Source organism: Nothobranchius furzeri, chromosome 9 (genome assembly GCF_043380555.1).
Source record: "Nothobranchius furzeri strain GRZ-AD chromosome 9, NfurGRZ-RIMD1, whole genome shotgun sequence".
NCBI classification, from domain to species: domain Eukaryota; kingdom Metazoa; phylum Chordata; class Actinopteri; order Cyprinodontiformes; family Nothobranchiidae; genus Nothobranchius; species Nothobranchius furzeri.
In genome coordinates this window covers 45,181,315-45,200,611 of record NC_091749.1, presented here as the reverse complement: position 1 = coordinate 45,200,611, position 19,297 = coordinate 45,181,315, and the positions used below count along the sequence as shown (strand labels likewise).

Below are 19,297 nucleotides of genomic sequence, written 5' to 3'. Positions count from 1 at the left end.
GTCAGCATACGGATGGCTACATCTAAGTAGTGCAAAATCACAATACCAGCTCAACACATTTGCATGTGCATTCCACACACACACACACACACACACACACACACACACACACACACACACACACACACACACACACACACACACACACACACACACACACACTTTGATGGAGGGATTTTGATTCAATCAGTGACAAGAGGACGTGCACATTAATTGGATGAGGTTGTTTCAGGATTGTACAGTTGAAATTAGATTATTTTTTATTTTGACAAAAAAAATTATTTTTTAGATGCCATCAATATGTGATTTATCTCAATGTTTTAATGACAAACATCTAACATGAGACTAGGGATGTAAGAAATTATCGATATAGCCAATATATATTCGTTTCTGCTATATGGCGATATTCAAAAGCCATGTATTAAATTTTTGGAATAATTTACATGGAAACATTTGCGTTTTGTTTTTTTTTCTTTTGGTGCAATTCAAACGCCGACCGCTGGTTGGCAGCAGTGTGCAATGGGTTTTGTTTCCACCAATGGAAATATAAAACCCTCTATTATGGTTCAGATACCTCATGTTAAACATGTTACGCATCAGTTTGGACTGTTTATTGAATTTTCCTATAATAGCAATTGGGAAAACATATTTCAAACATGGAACCGAGTCCGGCTACCGAGCCGAGCAGAATACTCACGAAACACCGGTGCGTGAAGACGCGGGTTTCAACCAACCGGAGAGGAACAGAGAGGGGGGTAAACAGTGAGTGCATCAGAGGGATTGGACTGATGTTTTTGAGCAAAACTGTGGGAAAAGTGTGGCTGTTTAACGTCCCCATTATAAAACGTGTAAACCCCCCCCCCCCCCCCCCCCCCCACGGGTGAGAAACGGTGCTCATGCAGGTCTCATTCTGTTCCGATGCTGCAAAGTGCAATATTTTAAATGAATGAATTAAGCCTATAATTTGTTTACTCAGTAACTGATATGATTGAAAATGTAGCGAAGTACGAATCTTGTAAAAAAAAAAAAAAAAAAACTCAAGCAAAAGTGAAGTAGTTTGCTTATTTACTACCAGCATTTCAAAAGAACAAACGGCTAACACTTAATTTTTCATGTCATCGTCCCACTCCTGTTAGCGGCCAATAACATCAGTCAACACAACAACAGTAGAGCTATACCCTGCAGGCTTTCCTGTTTATTTTCTCAAGGACGGCACTGACTGCATAATGACTATGACCTCGAGACCATACTTTCTGTTCAGTAAAGACAAGAAAGCGTCATCATTTTGAAATATGTTGATATTTATTTTAGAAGAGTATAAAAATGTCACTTTATCTGAAGCCATTTTTTATTCAGCCAACCACTTAATACAGACTAGTATTCAGGTACCTCTCTTTGATTCTCTGTTCGTTCCTTCAAACAAGCTGCCATTGCTACCATCAAACGAAGCGGAGTAAAATGTGACTCAAATTTCTCTTTCATTGTTTTTAAGACTTGTGATCAGCATTCAGAGAGAGGAACAAAGCTCATTTAAATGAGCAGGAAAAAAAACAAAGAAGATTAATAAAAGGGGTTGACAGTCAGCTTTCTGAACAGCAGACACCGTGTGACATTTAATGAAGTGGTCTGTGGACAGCAATAGCAGCTCATTTCAAAGCTGGCAGATGGTTCTATGTATTTTTCATGCTGTGGAAAACCTGTGACCGAGGTTTAGTTGGTTGTCGTCCAGTGCTGAGGGGCCCTGAGCTGAATGCATTCTACACACCACTGCAGAATCACATGATGTCTGACCTCTGCCATGGCAAACTGCCCAGCAAGAAAGAGGGAGGAAGAGGGAGGAATGTCAGTGTGTTGGTGTGTGACTGAGGTTCAGCAGAGAGGCTAAAAAATGCTCGATTGACAGTAAGTGCGCACGTCCGCTCAGCCAGCATATTTACAATTTTACAGCACTGACCTGTAAAACACGGTGTTACAGAGGAAGTGGAGAAAATGTGAGGATGGGAAGATGAGGGGGGAGGGGGAGAGAAAAGAGACAAGCAGCCACCGTTAGGGATTTGAAAAATGTTACAGAGAAAAAAAAAATGTGGGAAGAAAAAAATAGAACCGCCTGACTTTTCTTCCTTTGGAATGCATCCAATGTATCCTGTGTGTGTGCGAGAGAGAGAGAGAGAGAGAGAGAGAGAGAGAGAGAGAGAGAGAGAGAGACGTGTGTGTGTGTGTGTGTGTGTGTGTGTGTGTGTGTGTGTGTCATGCTGGCAGGAAGGCTTTCAGCATATAAATATCACATTACCACACAAGGAAACTCAGGCATCAGTTGGAGCTTCCAGCCAGCCTAACAAGCACAGGAGCTCCACTCTGGAGGTCAGAGGGAGAGCTTACACAAATGGAATTCCACAGGAACCAGTACTTCTTTTAATAGATAAGTGGTTATGGGCTTGGAGCTGTGTGATGTGGTAGAAGCCTGCTTTCAGTTATCTCACATGTGCTAGTGTGCATACATATACTGAGCTACAGTCTATAATACAGGCCAACAAGTGCAGAAAGGTCAGAAGAGGAACAATATAAACTATTTAAATGCAAAAGCAAGTTTTAGATTAAAACTAGGGATTCAATACCCAAAAAGATAGCGGTTCAGAGGTATAGCACAGGCCACATATTTTATTAGAGGAATGAATTCTGATCCATCGCAGAGACACCTGATGATCCCCAGTTCTGTCTGCAGCAGAACGGCAACGTCAAACATCTCCAGTGACAAAACAAAGAAGGAGTCGAGCAGCAGATGGTTTGACTCAAACAAACCCCTGATCTCATCAACACAGAGTCAATCTGGGATTACATGAAGAGATGGAGGACAATGATACAGACAAAACCCACAGAGGTAAGGAAATGCTTGGAACAACACACCTGCCACAAGATGACAACATCCACTCCTGATTTATTTCAGGTGTTTTTGTGTTGCACTTGTTTGATCTTGTGAAAAGATTATTTAAAAAGCCATTCATATTTGTGTATGGCCTTATGTGATTAGTGCTACTTATTGCAGATAAGTAACCCATTTACAAGGTCAAATCAAGGTTCATGGTTTTTACCAGCTCAAAAAAATCACCACCAAAAAAAGAAAAAGTCACACACTCTAATATTATGTTGGACCACCTTTAGTTTTGATTACAGCACACATTTGCTGTGGTGTTGCTTCGATAATATTCTGCAGCATCACCAGATGTATTTCCGTCAGTGTTGCCTTAATGTTTCACCAAGATCTTGCATTGATGATGGTAGAGTATGACTGCTGCACAAACACTTCTCCAGCACATCCCAAAGACTCTCAATGAGTTAAGGTCTGGACTCTGTGGTGGCCAATCCATGTGTGAAAATGATGTCTCATGCTCCCTGAACCACTCTTTCACCAATCCAAAAAAATCCAATGATGGAATAACCTGGTCATTCAGTATATTCAGGTAGTCAGCTGACCTCATTTTTGGAGCACATCCTGTTGCTGAATCTAGACCTGACCAACTGTAGCAACCCCTGATCATAGCCCTGCCCCCACAGGCTTGTATAGTAGGCACTAGGCATGATGGGTGCTTCATCTGCCTCTCTTCATACCCTAATGCACCATCACTCTGGAACAGAGTTCATCTGGACTCATCAGACCACATGACCTTCTTCCATTACTCCAGAGTCCAATCTTCACGCTCCCTAGCAAATTGAAGCCTTTTTCCAGTTTGCTTCACTGATGGTGGTTTTCTTATGGCTACACAACTGTTCACTCCTAATCCCTTGAGTTCCCTTTGCATTGTGTAAGTGGAAATGCTCAGAATTTCACTAGTATACAGAGCTGAGTTCTACTGTTGTTTTCTACCATTTGATTTCACCAAAAATTTAAGTTATTGCAATCACGATCATTCAGGATATTTCCCAGACACATTTCTTCCTTGAAGACGATGGTCCAAACTCTCCTTCCAGCATGGACGTAATTTTCACTTTAGAAGTGGGGGAGACATGGGGGGGGTATCTTTACAGTATGCTCCAATGGAAAACAGGCTTCAACACAAACGGTTGTATTCCGCTTGGTCCTAGAGCTCAATCAGTGTCAATTTAATACAGCGTAATATTGTTTCTGGATGATACAAAGTGCAGGGGTCAAAACTTGACTTTGGAAAAAGTGGGGGGAACATGTCCCCCCCCCCCCCCCCCAAAAAAAAATTTTACGTCCATGTCCTCCAGTTTTTAATAATGCGTTGGACAGTTCTTAACCCAGTTTCAGTTGTTTCTACAATCTCCGTAGATGTTTTCTCTACTTGGTGCATGCCAATGATGTGATGGTATTTTGTTAAAGTCTTAAAGCAGCCCCAATTTCCCAAAACAACATAAAAGATATTGCAACATTATAGTTATGGTTGTTTACAGGAGAAAATATAATTAGTAGAAACAACTACGTCTGGCATATTCAGGGTTCAGTTCCAGCAGGAATTTTCTGATACGTTTATGTTAATTTATTTGGCAGACGCTTTTACCCAAAGCGACTTACAATGTATAACCTATAGGGCATGTTGTGATCTGTGGGGGAAACCGGAGTACCCGGAGGAAACCCACGCATGCATGGGGAGAACACGCAAATCCATGCAGAAAGGCCGCAGCCGAGTTTCGAACCAGCGACCTTCGTGCTGCGAGGCAACAGTGCTAACAACTGCACCACCATGCAGCCCATGATATTGTAATAGAAATAACTAATGGAAAATTGATGGTGGTGTAAAAGTTGACTCAATAACATTTATACAAACCTCTGAGAAATTTAGGATGCTGGAGCTCTTTAAAAATGTATGCAATACACTGTGGAGTTAGTCAACCAAAGCAGATGCTGAGGAAATGCTTCATCTGCTGCTGGTGGCATTTCCTCTTTCAAAAACCACAGAGTCCAATGTAAATGACTGTATAATGCCAATCTGACAACAGTGTAAAAAGTATTCATTCACTAGTTGATGGAGCCCCCTGTTTTTGTGCCCATAAAACAAAAAGAAGAATCTAATTTAACCACAAATGTTCTTGTTTTTATTGTCTATCATTTAGTTAAAAATTATGAAATTGATTGAATTAAAAGCTTTAAAAACATCTCGATGTTTAAATAAAGGTTAAAACTGAAACACAAGTTTCATTTTTGGATTCATAGACTCTATTTGTACACCTGAGTCCAGGTCGCCTCGTATGCCACTGGGCTGTAATTGTTATTAAGGCAAAAGCGACTATTGTCTTAATGACTAGCGGTGCCTTTAAGACAAGCTGATGTAGGCAAAAGTGTAAAATCTCATGTTCTTAAAGAGGCTTAAGATACTTACTGAATATTGCTATGGAGCTAAACCACCAGGGTGCTCGTTCAAACACAACACCAGCGTGTTTAAATTCAATCACATTAACAGAGAGCACAGCTTGTCCAAAAAAAGGGTCATTAACAGCTTCATTCAATGGTCCCACCCCTCCACACAGCAGAGAACAAAGCTTTCAGGATGCCATAATGGTAACAGCTTAATATAAATCAGTTTTTAACTCAAGAATTTGCAAAAAAACTAGCTTATCTTGTACTGACACTTCTATTTCTCTATTTCCCATTTATCTTCCAGCCGTTTTCATTCTGTGGAATAAATCTAACTTGGTTCAGCCTACGGGCTTCTCAAGAGGTAAAACAAAAGGTGAACCTAGAGTCAATGCCAGGCTAGGAACTGCTGCAGTAAATCATTCAGAACAAGTCACGTCTCAAATATGTGTCTATTTGATATACATGAGGGCTGGGAGGCATGCTATAAGTCAAACTCCAGCAGATTGTACTGGAGGTTAATAAAACGTGCTTATATTACCCCATACTATTTTATTGTTAAAACATTTGTGAATGATGCAAGTTACACATTGCATCACTAAGTCAACATTAAGACATTCCTTTCGCCCTTCGAACCAGAACTTTTTTAAGGGCCCTCTGTGCCTTTCTGTCACCGTAGTAAATTTAAGTGGATCAACACAGCATAAAGAGAGCGACTGCTTTCCTCTTGGCACACTTGCCCCAAACTCCGCTGACGTGTATGACCTTAGAGGTTCAGCCCTGCAGCTGGTAGTGTGGTCTTTAGAATTAAGTAAGAATCAGACCTTTTTCGAGACTGTGGATTGATCCAATCAATGTGTTCACTGCAGGAGTAGGTTGATGGTGCAATCCAAGCTCTGCTGTATAGGTTGATGTGCTTTTGCTGGTGAACTCACCTAAAGAATAGAAACGTGTGTCCACATGCTAAGATAAATGTTGTACTCTCAAACTGAAGTGAAGCAACACTCAAACATGATGAATGAGGAACAAAAGTGTCTAACACATATCAACGACTTGCCTTTTCTTGGCTGGATATCTTCAGATATCTCAACGAATGCATTTCAATTTTCAATATGTAACGTTCCTTTTTTTATTCCAATGCCCCCAACCCCCACCCCCTTGCTCTCTGCAGCAAACAAGTCAGCTGTGCATCTCCACCCATTGCTGAGCGAGCACTGAGCAGCAGAAGAGCCAGAACACAAATCATAATGGTTCACAAATTATCAGCAGTAATGGGGGCAGGGCAGTTGGATGAAGTGAGAGATTATCTGGAGGATGGATCAATACACCAGTCAGTTCCTAATGAGGGGAAGAATTGGTTCAGGTCGAGTACAAAACCCTGCTCTGTCTTTGGTGGTCTTTCTTTACAGTCTGTTAATGAAAAAAACAGATCTATGCAGCAGCGCCCCAAGCGGAGAACGACTGCTAGGGCACCAGATCAATGTACTTTAAGACATAATAACATTTACTGCCATTTTTTGTGTGTGTCAATCCTCAGTGCTTCACTTATGCTCGCCTGATGTACCCACGTTCCACTTTCACTGGATATTTCAGACATCACTTGGGACAGATTTAGAAAAGCCTGAAGAATAATGGCTGTTTGTCCTTCACGACTCCTCTTTTAACCACCCACAGCTGCCAGCTCAGGACAGTAAATCCTACACCTCACCCACTCACCCTGCCTAGCAGCACGGTTATGTGCTACTGCATGCCCTCTTCTAACTCAAATTGCAGCTAGATTAAAAGGCTACATGACTAATGGCCGATACTTGTTTCTAAAACCATGACAGAAATATATGCTTCCTAACTGCTCGGCACCATCTTCAGACATTTGGTGCTCCAATTCCTCTTTGGTCGCTTCACAATTTTCTACATCTGCCTTGCTTTCTTTTTTTCTGAGGGGCCTTGTGTGGGGTGGGGGTGTTATTTATGGCTGCTGTGAGCATGTGGACAGACACACACACACACACATCCTTTCACAGGATGAAAGGGCAGTCACACCGCCTGCAAACTTGATTTTACAGCCCTGGGTGGAATGAGTGGTAGAGGAGAGAATGAGGGCGGCGCACAAAAGGGGAAAGCCCTTAAATTTACAGGTCCTGCAGTCAGAATGCAACTGAGTAGCAGCACACAGTTTCTATGCTTTTCAGATTGAAGACAATTGGCTGAGAGAAGACACAAATATGTGAGGAGTCTAAACGCGCCTGGAAACACAGCATCCCAAACGTGTTTTAATGCAACAAGAGCCTGAACGATTTCCTCCAGCAAACTGTTTCAGTGTTTCATCAAAGAGGACAAACAAGCATGTGTGAACATCTGCATGATGAAGGCTCGCAGCTTTGCATATTGGTGCAACATGTAAAACTATTACCAAAATGTCCTGCTCATAGTGGTGTGTGTGTGTGTGTGTAATCAATTCTGATTAAATCTGCCTGTTTTTAATGATCTCATAGAGGGGTTATGTGAATTATGACATTATTGTGCCACTATAGATCACTACCCATTGCGTAATTCCTAATACTGTAATGATGTGATGAGGAAAATCCTACACGACAATACTGAGAAGTATTTCTTCAGTCTGATCTGATTTGATCTAACTATTACCTTTACTGTAACAAATCTAAATACTACTACAAGAACATAACCACTGATGAGAAGCTCAACTGAAAAGGGTAAAATATGATCTGAGAAAACTCCTAAAATCCACACTAATCTGGATTCTGGTTGGTTTCCTTATGGGATGTGTTTTAGCTAAATAAATAATATTATTCATCAATAAAGAAGATGCATAATGCATGCAGCTAATCCATACCACAACACAGCAGAGCAGCTGGAACAGAAAACAAAGGAAAGGAGAAGAACTGTCTAGTAAAAACATAAATTACAGCATTTTTACAACAATAACTTGTTCTTAGATCCATTATGTGTGATTAGTATTGTAATTAATTATTCTGTTTATTCTCATTACTTTTAATCACAATTAAAGGCACACTTGGCCATTTTGCTTGCTTTTAGCACCCCCTAGTGTCCATTATTAATTGTCTGTGGTTAAACGAAAGTGAAACTTATCTCCTCGCTGAGCAATCGTCTTTTTAACACCTTAATCTAACAGCTGAAATGTCTCTCCAGCCTTCATTAGTGTCTACAGCAGTGATTCATCACTAAATTACACAAATCTGCTGTGTTCATGATCTAAAACATGCAGGAAACATGCTGAAAGCAGACTGCAGCATCGGGTATGTCAGCTCAATTTTTTCCAACAGGAAGCACAGTCTGAAGTTGCAAATGCGAGATTCCGGCCACAGGGGGCAGTGGGGGTCTGAATGGCATTTCATTAACCATGTGAAGGGTCATTTTAGCACATACTGGCTCATGAAAATGATTTTAAAATAGGAAAAAGTTGTATAGCATGGCTTTAAATGTGAATAAAAAGCAGCAACTTCAAATTATGACTTTTTCTATCAATGTGATAAAAGTTGGAACAGATGAACTCATTAACTGTTTCAGCTTACATAAAATACAATCACATAAAGTAAAGACATAAAATGGACCATAAAACGAGACCAGTCAGCTTCTGAAAAACACCAACTGCCAGAGGCAGAAAAGCAGATGAGGGCGTAATCAGGCTTAAGTGTGTTAAACTGAATGTGAAACAAACTCTTTTTCCACCTAATGATGAAATAGTTGGGTGTGTTTTCAAGTTTGAACTAGGTTAAAGTGCAGTCAGCCACGCTGGATGGATAAAAGCTCGGGGAAACAGTCATTAGGTTGTAGAGAGAAGCAGAGACCATGCTGCAATGGAGTAAAATCATCACTTCCTCAAAGAGAATCGCTCACGTCCTTTTTCAAAGGAGACATTCTGACGAATCAGAAATAACTGGAGGAAGTAACCACCACTTAGGTGGGGAGGCAGTGTAATGAAAAGGCTTGCATTTGTGTTTTAGAGGCTGATCCTGCTCCAGTGGTGCATGCTGCCTCTAGTGGAGACACTTAGTAATCTGGGAAGTGGTGGATCTGCTACAGTGCAGCCTGACCTCTGGTGGTAAACAACAGTACTACACAGAGCCTTTTACATGTTTACACTGAATGTGATCAACACAGATGGGCATTATTCAAAGTCTTTCTACATAGAGTCACTAAAATAAAAAACTCCAGCCAGCTTCAAATATAAAACTCAGGTTTTATGGACATCATTTTCATCATCAAACTTTGTTTACAAGGCACTTTCATCAATCACGAAGATGGCCAAAGTGCTGTTCATTGCAGAAGGAAGTTTAAATGTAATGAGATATGGAAATAAATAGCTGGATATGATCGCTAAAACACACAAAGTAAAACTGTTACAACAGCAAGACTAAGTAGAATAATAAAAAACTGCTGCTTTCACTGCACATGATGCAAAAAGCTAAATGACATTTTCAGATTATTTTGAAGATCACAAATGACGCAGCTGTTTAGATGCATAATGACCACCCGGAGGCCCTGGCTGGCTGGCCAAATGGAAGATGGAGGCACTGCACATCTGACAAGTGAGATGGAGCCTTTAAAATCAAATACAATAACAAACTGGGAGCCAGAGCATGGTGGCTAATGGGTAATATGAATCTTGTTTTTAGTTCCTGTTATGAGCCTAGCTAAAGAGTTCTGTAGCACCTGTAGGCTAGCGACCGAAGTATACTCTCGATAGGATTGGCTTGATCTTAGAGAGACGTCTTGAGTGAAAAAACCATGATTTGATTGTGTCATTTATTGGACTGTCGAAAGTAATTCCTCAGTTTTTACTCCCAATTTTTTAACAACAGTTATACTAAAGGGGCCAGTACTGGGAAATCACCAGGGCGGGAGGCATGAGGGCCCGACATCCGCAGGTGGGTGATGTGCTTACAGCCCAACACTGTGCAGGGCATTTGGTATGTTTGGAACACCACGACTGGCAAATTGGCCATTGATGCCCTGTGCACTACACAGTTTAAAGCAGGCTCACATTGAGAACATGTGACAAATATGTGTCAGGGTCTGGAGACACCATGGAGAACGGTCTGCTGTCTGCAACATCCTCCAGCACGACCAGTTTGGCAGTGCATCAGTAATAGTGTGGGATGCCATTTCTTTGGGGGCAGCTCAGCCCTCCATGTGCTCTCTGAATATAGCACGACTGCCATTAGGTACCGAGATGAGATCCTCAGACCCCTTGTGAGACCATGCTGGTGCCGTTGACCCTGGGTTTCTCCTAACTCAAGACAATGCTTGACCTCATGTGGCTGGAGTGTGCCAGCAGTTCCTGCAAGATGAAAGCATTAATGCTATGGACTGGCCTGCCCGTTCCTCACACCTGAATCCAATTCAAGTCACATCTGGGACATCAAGTCTCGCTCCATCCGCCAATGCCACAATGCACTAAAGAATATCCAGGAGATGGCAGCTGCTTTAGTCCAGGTTTGGGAGGAGGAGATCCCTCAGGAAACCATCCACCACCTCATCAGGAGCATGCCCAGGCTTTGTAGGAGGGCCACACACACAATTCTGAGCCTCGTTTTCACGTGTTTAATGGACATTACATCAAAGCTGGATCAGCCTGTAGTGTGTTTTTCCCCATTTAATTTTGCATGTGACTCCAAATCCAGACCTCCATGGGTTGATGAATTAGATTTACATATATATTACACACACACACACACACACACACACATATACATATTTATATATAGCACCAGGATGCTCTAATAAACCCATCATTAGCTTCTGGTTTGAAGTGTGATCGGTTATGTGCCTTCTAATAAAGACATGATAGTTTATCAAACAACTTGTAACCTGTTAATACAAATGCTACACAGTTAAATGGAGGCAGGCACCTTAAACCAAAAATAAATTGTACACAAAAATGAATTGTGCTTACAAATATTTCCAGCTAAAATAGTCACTTTTTGGCTTAGTAACAAGCTCATCCCCTGAAGAGGAGGAGTGTGTTTTTTAACACTGCAACGTAGCGGGAAATCATTGGCGTTTGTAACACAAAAGCAAATGCGTAATAAAAAATCGCCATCATTACTGTTGTTGCTACACCTATGGATACGATGTTAGCAGCTAACCAGAGGTAAGTAGCTTACAGAGGCGACTCTTTGTTCTCCGCCATGACGTACTTCCTTTTAAGGTTCATGAGCATCGCTGTTGTGCTCCCGTGAAAGGAGAGTTTCACTTTGCACTCTAGTTGCTTCCGTTTTGTCTTTGTCTCCCAAACTTTGAGCTATATTGCTGACTCGCGATGATGTTCTTTCTCCTTAACTTAGCTCATCTGGCTCATCTGAACGCAGCCCAGTGTGTTCCATTTTTTATCTTATGTCCTTAAGCGTGTGTGAAAGCTGAAACACCAGTTAAACACTGCCTCTACAAGTCACATGAGCTGAAAAACTTTAGAATTATAGGAAGCAGTAAATTCTAAAACTTGCATCAGCAACAAAACGCTGTGCAATTATGATTGCAAATTACCAGGAAATATAATTTACTAACCTGTTCTCTAAACTGCTCCTGAGACAGGCAGTCAGTCACGTTGATACAACCCAACAGGCATCCAGTGGGATAGTCTTTAGGAAAATTTGGCTCTGCAGACAGAGAGGAGGCGCTGAAATGCTGCGCTTGTAACACATCTGTAGATAAAACTAGCCTGTTTGCAAATCAGGAATTAAAATGTTTAACGCTTAAATGTGGAAGTCGGTGTCTAAATGGGCTGTGGAGTTTAAAGATTAGACAGAAACAACAGTGCGGGAAAACTCTTGCATTTTCCACTGGAATCACAAAAAAAGCCATGCCGGGAGTGGCGTGTAACTGTGAAAGTCGTGCAAATGCCATGCAAATTTTCTTGCTGCAATTTAGTCTCAGGATGTCTTAATTTGTTCACAACTTGGTCTCAAACCTCCCAGAGTCGACTCCTGTTTCTCACTCATTCACACTGGAGTAAAGTAAGGCAAGAGCGGTTCCTCTCTAGTTCCAGACGCCCAAAGCATCTGTGATTGCTTTGGGAAAAAGTTTATAATGGAAGTTTTTAATACACGTTTATAATTTCAATATCGTAAGAGAGAGCCATGACGACAGCCCCAGCCCAGTGAGACGCTGGTTTACGAGCCATAAAACCATACAGCTCATAAAGTTTTAGGGGAGGTTTCCTCTATTGTTTATAACAGGTAACATAGAACATATAACAGAGCGTTGGACGCTGAAACATCAGACTTAAGCCCCCTTCAGACAGGCCATGAAAAACGGAAATGTTCCGGACTCTGTCCGTAAGACCTTTCTGTCTGAATACAAACATCCGGATAACGTGTTCCGGAACTAGGACGAAGCCCCTAGTAACAGGTCCGGACTTGTTACGGACAGGGTGGCTGATTCAGACTGGTGAGGTAAAGTTCCGGACAAGAGGGAGGGGGAGGAGGAGGGGACCGGGGGGCGCTGTGCACACCTAGATAGCCCGCTGCTGTAGCATGCGGCGAACCACGGCAGCTCGCCTCCTACGGTACCGCCTAGACGCGCGACGGAGCGCTTCACACCGCTTCAGTGATTCCTTTAACCATTGAGCTTCATCATCCAGGTCTCTTATGTGTCTTCGTGTGCGCAGAATTATGCTTAATTATGCCTCGTGATTTTTATCTTGAGAGGCGCTATAGAAATGATATTTTCTTCTTCTTCTTCTTAACATGAGTCCGACTCTCTCCCCCCACCACCACCCCGCCGCCGTCAGACATCTGGAACTTTTCCCTGCTGTGTGAACGCAGCCGAAAGGACAAGTTCCGGTACAAAAGTGGTGTGTCTGAAAACACAGTTCCGGTTAAAACCCGGATTGAATTGTCCGCAAATGTTCCAGAATGTCTATCTGAAGAGGGCTTAAGTCTTTACCTCCATCATAACTACATGACTAAACCATTACCGGTGTAATCTATTCATACCTTTCCTGTAGCTGTGGCGGTACATGGCTTCCACCTCAGCAATCTCCTGAGCAGTGGGTTTCTTGGCTGCGGCAGCAATCCAGAGTCGCCCTCGGTGTGATGTGTACCAGGTCCGACCTTCTACCCTGCACACAAGCACAAAAACAGCATCATGTCAGTAACATCCCAAATCACTAATTCTGACCCGTTTAATACATCCTTTCCTGGCATTACCTCTTGATGCCTCTAACCAGCAGCGAGGCCCATGGCTGATGCATGCTGAGGCACCAGCCTCCATCAGAAAGCTCCTGAAGCTCTTTGTCTTGTAGCCGCAACCGACGACGCTCCTCTCCTGCTTTCTGCTCCACCAAACCTTTTCTCTGCTCTTTGGGTCGTTTGGTGTCTTTATTGCCTCCAATATCCACCCACTGTGAAATGTACTTATTATCATGAAGCAGAAACGCCACTAGTGACAGAATTCATCGTCTAATGGGTTACCTCTGGTGCAGACTGGGTAATATTTGGGTTGATCAGCTCTCTGAGGTTCTGGTCTTCACCTTTTCTTCCAGAATATCCCGGCGATTGTGACGTTGGCCCACTGTTCATAGCTTTGAGCGTCTCGTCCAACCTGAGAGTAGATGCAAGCATTTAAGAATAGAGCGCGTGGCCTTGCTTTGATCGCAATCAGATCGTCTCACTTGTTATAGTAGTCGGTCAGGTCGGCTCCTTCAGCAATCACTTGTCTTCCAGCAAAGTCCAGCGTGATCTTTCGGTCTTTGCGAGACGCATGGCGAAGTTCTCTCAGCTCCTCCTCCTTCTTCCTCAACTGTGCTCGCTCGTTGGGGACCAGCCACTGGTTGGAGTCAGTGGAAAAGTAGTCTGACTCATCGTCCAGAACCTGCGTTCTTCTGACACTGGAGTTGAAAAGGCCAGTAAATAAAACAGGTAGGTTGGAATCATTTCTACAGCAGCGATGTGCTTTAGCGCACCTGTTCCTGTCATACTCCAGCAGTTTGTCTTTGTGCTGGACTGCCTTCTCCAACCCGGCTTTGATCTTGGCCTCCTGGTGTGGCAGTAGTTCTCTTTCACCAAAATCTGCCACCAAAATATTACCAACGTTAATACAGATCCAAGCAGCTTAGATTTCATTGAAGATAAACGATTAGTTGCAGGTTTCACCTCCCATCAGCTTCTTTCTGAGTTTCTGACTTTTGTTGGAGTCGCGTTGCAAGACCTCCTGCTCTTCTTTAGTGCAAACCTGAAAAAGCAACAACCTTAAAGGACACTAAACAAGGATGTTTAAATATGAAGACTTACAATTAGACCGATAGGAACTTCCTTACCAGGTTTCCACAGAAGAGGCAGGGTCCCGAGCCCTCTTGCTCACACACGATACGGCCACAGCTGAGGCAGTTGTTGATGAGTGCGTGTTTTTGTGCGAGGCACTCACACGAGTGTCGGCCCGGGAGTAACACGGCCAGTTTGTCCTGGCCCTCTTTCGCGTAGAGATTGACAAACTTTGTTTTCTTCTTTGATGAGGAGGAGTTACTGTTCTCCTGGGCCTGAAACAGAAATTACGTGCATAACTCCTCTTAAATGCCTGGACAAACAGACGTTTTCAGAGCTTAGACTATATTTTGTGTGGAAAAGTACACATTTCAGCATCACATTTAGGATAATTGACTCAGGTTCAACAGCTGCTAAAAACAGCACCGACTTATATTTTGAGACACAGTTAAGGTGTAAACTCAGAATCCAGCATCTTATTATCATGCTACACAGACACTAGCCCATCTGGTTTGTGCATAATTACGTCAGCTGTTTATCAGAAATACAAGGAGCTGAAACACACCTGAAGGTGCTCTAAATGTTGTTCTGAAGTAAAGCAGTAATTATATTCTCTACATTATTGGCTCCCGTTGAGCTGATTCCCAATGAGTCGACCGATGGAGTGAAAGTGAAGCAACTAACGAGTGCTCATCATAGGCGACTCGCAAAGACAGCTGATTGGTTTAGAAGTTCATTTGAATGCTGACATGCGCTCACCCTCATCAGATCGATGGGAGTTTTAACTGCCTCGGGTTCAGGCTCTGGTCGGCTCAAACACATCACTTCCTGTTTGTTACGCCCTTTGCGTTTGGACTTCTTCTGGGCATCTTTGGTCATCTCTTGCAAATCTGGGGGAAGAAAAAATATATTTAAAAACCACAATCAAATTTAAATGATAGAGAAATTTCATACTTCAGATGTCAGTTATTTTTTTGAAGGTGTGGTTCACTAAAAAGTTGTTTTATAATTATTATTTATTTTGTGACATTGTAGCTCAAAACACATTTCCTTTTGAGGACAATAAAGTTTACCTTACATTACTTTACCCTAGTTGTGGAGATAAAAGATCCATGCTGCTAGTCAGCGGTAGAGTTGTGGTTTAGCATCCAGGAAACAGCAGAAAGCATCTCGACTAGTAGAAGCTAACTGTTAGCATTAGCAACTCCACCGCACAGCAGAACTCCTTCAGGCTTGTGTTATTTATGGAGATAAAGCATCAACGTTGCAAAGCCAACTTAGTCAGTGGTAGAGTTGTTTTGCTGTTAGCCAATCAGAGGAGACATGTCCAACTATCAAGAAGTAAGAGACCATATCCTGCCGTCTGATCTGACTCCCAGATTACGACTTACAAGGCGTCCGTTCCTACTACAGACCACTGCAAATATGAGTGAACCACACCTTTACGTTTTTTCCTACTAGAACTGAGAAGCAGATTGCCTCACACTTTGTCAAAATACAACAACAGCAGATGTTTATTCTCCTACCTGTTGTTGAACCTGACTCTGTAACGAGGCTAAGACCTGTTGTATCTGTGGTCTGCCTTTGGCTTTTCTTCCATCTGCTGAGGAGCTCATCTATAAACAGCCCTTTTCTGCCATCCGTGCCCTGCAGAAGATCTCCCACGTACTCCTGAATCTCCTCAGGTGTTTCAATGGCTAGAATGTACCTAGACAGAAAGATTACCCAATCAGGTAAATAATTCGAACCTATTGAGAAAAGAATGGCACACGATCCCTTTAGTCATTTACATCAGTATGGATTTCCAGCTGTGGTTGGCTCATAGGGATGATACCGATATTAAGATCACTTTTATGGCCGATAACCGATATTTGTTGATACCGATAAACTGACATGAATGCTTCTAAAATCAGCAGATTTTGTATAGAATGAAAATTATTAAAGCTGAATTTACGTTACTATGTACACACAACACTCATGTTTACGGTTCTGAGATGATTTCATTCACTGTCACATGACTAAACAATTACACATCACCCCCACCCCACCCTCTGAAACAGGCAAACAAATGGAGACGAGATGGAAAAAATATCGGTTGTTAATATTGGCCCGGTTTTATTTATCAAACCAATACCGATATGTTAAAAAATGGCAAACGTCGGCCGATATTGATATTGATGCCAATATATTGTCCATTCCTAAAAAATCCAGAACCTCATAACCTCTTCAGCAAGCTCCCTAGAGACATTTGATTACACACAAGCTGCAGGTGACCAGCTCAGGTTTGTGTGTTTGGGCCGCAGCAGGTGAAACGTTCCTAATTTAAGTGAAATCGTTTAATTACATTGTTTGTTACTGGGGCACTCTAGTCAGCTTGTTTGAACTAAATATTAATTGAAATGAATGAAAATTTAACGAATGATTATTCATTCTTTTAAAAATGTAATTGATGGTGATAACTGGATCGAGTGGCCTCTGGCAGGGAGCAAATGCTGCCTCCTCAGAGTGCGTCCAAATGCAGCAGCGATTCACTCCATTTCCTATTCATAAAAGAAAGAAACCCAGTAGTCCATGTTCAGAAAAAAACATTTTGCTTAAATAAAATACCACGATGGTGGGCACCACAGGGAAACAAAGACGAGGCTTCTCTTTAACACTTAAACCGTGTTTAATACGAGCCGTTTACACGTCACTCTCCCAAACTACAAATACAAAATTAAAAACAAAAATCTAAATTTCTCTTCTAGCAAACATATGTGTTGTGCTTGTATTTTTTAAAAAAAAGAGTGTTTTGGGCTTCTTCAGTGCTCGGAAATCAGTCCGTGCGTCATGACGTCACATGCACAAATAAATAGTCCATCATCTTTTTTTTTGGACAGACGATTGGCGGTGGGAAAAATTATACACATCGTCCAAGCCTATTGGCTCATAAATATTTCATTTATGTATCAAAAACTTGCAGTTTTGTGTAACACTGGTTCACTTGTTTAGTGTTTCTGAAACGTTTGTGTACAAAACAAACACTTTTTTTCAAAAGCTAAATCTTCACACAAACCTGTAAAACCTTTTGTATTTAACTAAAACAGGAAAACTCTTAATAGATGATAAATAAGACCTTATATTTTTTAAGATTAATGGAATGAGGTTGGAAAGATGAGCGAAGAGAAGCTAAGGAAAAATTTATGAGATCTGGACAGATGCAAAAAGAATAAAGTTATCAAATTAGTGACACTTGGATATAATACAGTTTGTTCACAAACAAACTTTAATTTAACAGCAGAGGCATGAAGTCTGAAATATGAACTAGAAAGAAAAATGATAAACTTATAACAAAGCCTTAGCAACACTCTGGTAATCATCAGTGTCAGAATTAACTGTTTTGGGGTTAAATGAAGTTATTAGACATTTTAAACACTGGTCTTATCTTCCTCTTACATCTAAATCCCTTACAAATGAATAAAACTAGGGCTGAATATTGGATTATGTTGTGTGTGTGTGTGTGTGTGTGTGTGTGTGTGTGTGTGTGTGTGTGTGTGTGTGTGTGTGTGTGTGTGTGTGTGTGTGTGTGTTTCACTTAAAATTGAAAACGGTTTGTAGCAAACTCAAAAAAATTACACAAAAGTGTTCATTTTTTTCCCCTTCCTCAAATTTTTGCTAAGAAAAACCACAACTGCAAATGACAACTTTTCTTTCTCACAGTTATTTCTCTGAAGGTTGACATCAACAGACACACATAAACGGTTAGCTAATAACCCGCTAATACAGCGGTCAGCCAGCCGTAACACTAAATACAAAGAAACAGATGACTTTTTATACACTTAAAGGTCGTTGTCGTCATCTTCATAAAACAAAACGTGTAACAACTCTTAAGTTGACCCAAGCTCCCAAGAGCCCCACCAGGCTAGCTGCCTGGCTAGCCAGGTGACAGTAAATAAAAGTGACATTTAAAATGACTTACTGAACGATGTCTTCACATGCTTCCAAGCCGAATTTGTGGTGTAGCTGGTCCACACACCACTGCAACAAAGCTTCCGACATCTTATCGATACAGTGTCAGGTCAAAGAAATTAAACCTAAACTTATGGTAGGATGTTTCTACTCGGACAAATATAAAAGACGCACACCCGGTTTACAGGATGCGTGTCAGCCACAGCTGGTCGCAATGAATGTTTCCTTTAAATCAGAACCAGAATCAGAAGTCAGAATTAAAATTATCTGGGATTGTTTTCTTGTGAATATAAGAAACACATGTTACAAAATTACAGATGTTTTATATGGTGACAAAGGATGCGCTAGTTTAAATCTGCCGCTAGATGGCAGTATTGTGCCATCAATTATTGTGCCTTCAAAAGTACTTTACCATTTGTTTTCTGTAAATTTACAGTTTTGAGTTGTTATCTCGGGATTTGACATGAGGCATGATGTGGATACGTTTTATATTCAACACTGTAACCGTATTTCTCTTGAATTTTTTTTGCATAACATATTTAAATTGAATATAAAACAATTATTGAGTGTAATTATTTGACACATCACCAATTATATTTCACATCTTTCTGTATTTTGGTGCAAATAGAACATAAACCACACTCAAAACAAGTGTTTGAAAGCTGTAAGTTTACTGACTATTTCAATGTTTGGTGATTATAGACATAATATAATTAGACACAATTTGAGGTGTCTATGTCAACTGAATTTTCATTTTATTTCTCATGACTTATTTCTGCTTTTACATTATTTTTTA

General features: G+C 41.3%; 1 protein-coding gene across 2 annotated transcripts in view; it reads right to left on the bottom strand.

Moving 5' to 3' along the window:
- Positions 1-18,682, bottom strand: part of trip4 (thyroid hormone receptor interactor 4) — a 141,929-nt gene extending 123,247 nt beyond the window's left edge. Inside the window, exons 1-11 of one of the 2 annotated variants that reach the window (XM_015953614.3) lie at positions 18,512-18,682; positions 16,080-16,261; positions 15,313-15,443; positions 14,610-14,828; positions 14,446-14,524; positions 14,256-14,361; positions 13,965-14,180; positions 13,765-13,894; positions 13,501-13,694; positions 13,288-13,412; positions 11,858-11,949 (exon numbers count right to left, since the gene is read on the bottom strand). In XM_015953614.3, the coding sequence (XP_015809100.3) occupies positions 11,858-11,949; positions 13,288-13,412; positions 13,501-13,694; positions 13,765-13,894; positions 13,965-14,180; positions 14,256-14,361; positions 14,446-14,524; positions 14,610-14,828; positions 15,313-15,443; positions 16,080-16,261; positions 18,512-18,591 (1,554 nt within the window). In that variant the 5' untranslated portion in view covers positions 18,592-18,682. The remainder of the gene's footprint in view (positions 1-11,857; positions 11,950-13,287; positions 13,413-13,500; positions 13,695-13,764; positions 13,895-13,964; positions 14,181-14,255; positions 14,362-14,445; positions 14,525-14,609; positions 14,829-15,312; positions 15,444-16,079; positions 16,262-18,511) is intronic. The other variant, XM_015953615.3, reaches the window with a different exon arrangement.
- Positions 18,683-19,297: the final 615 nt, after the last annotated feature.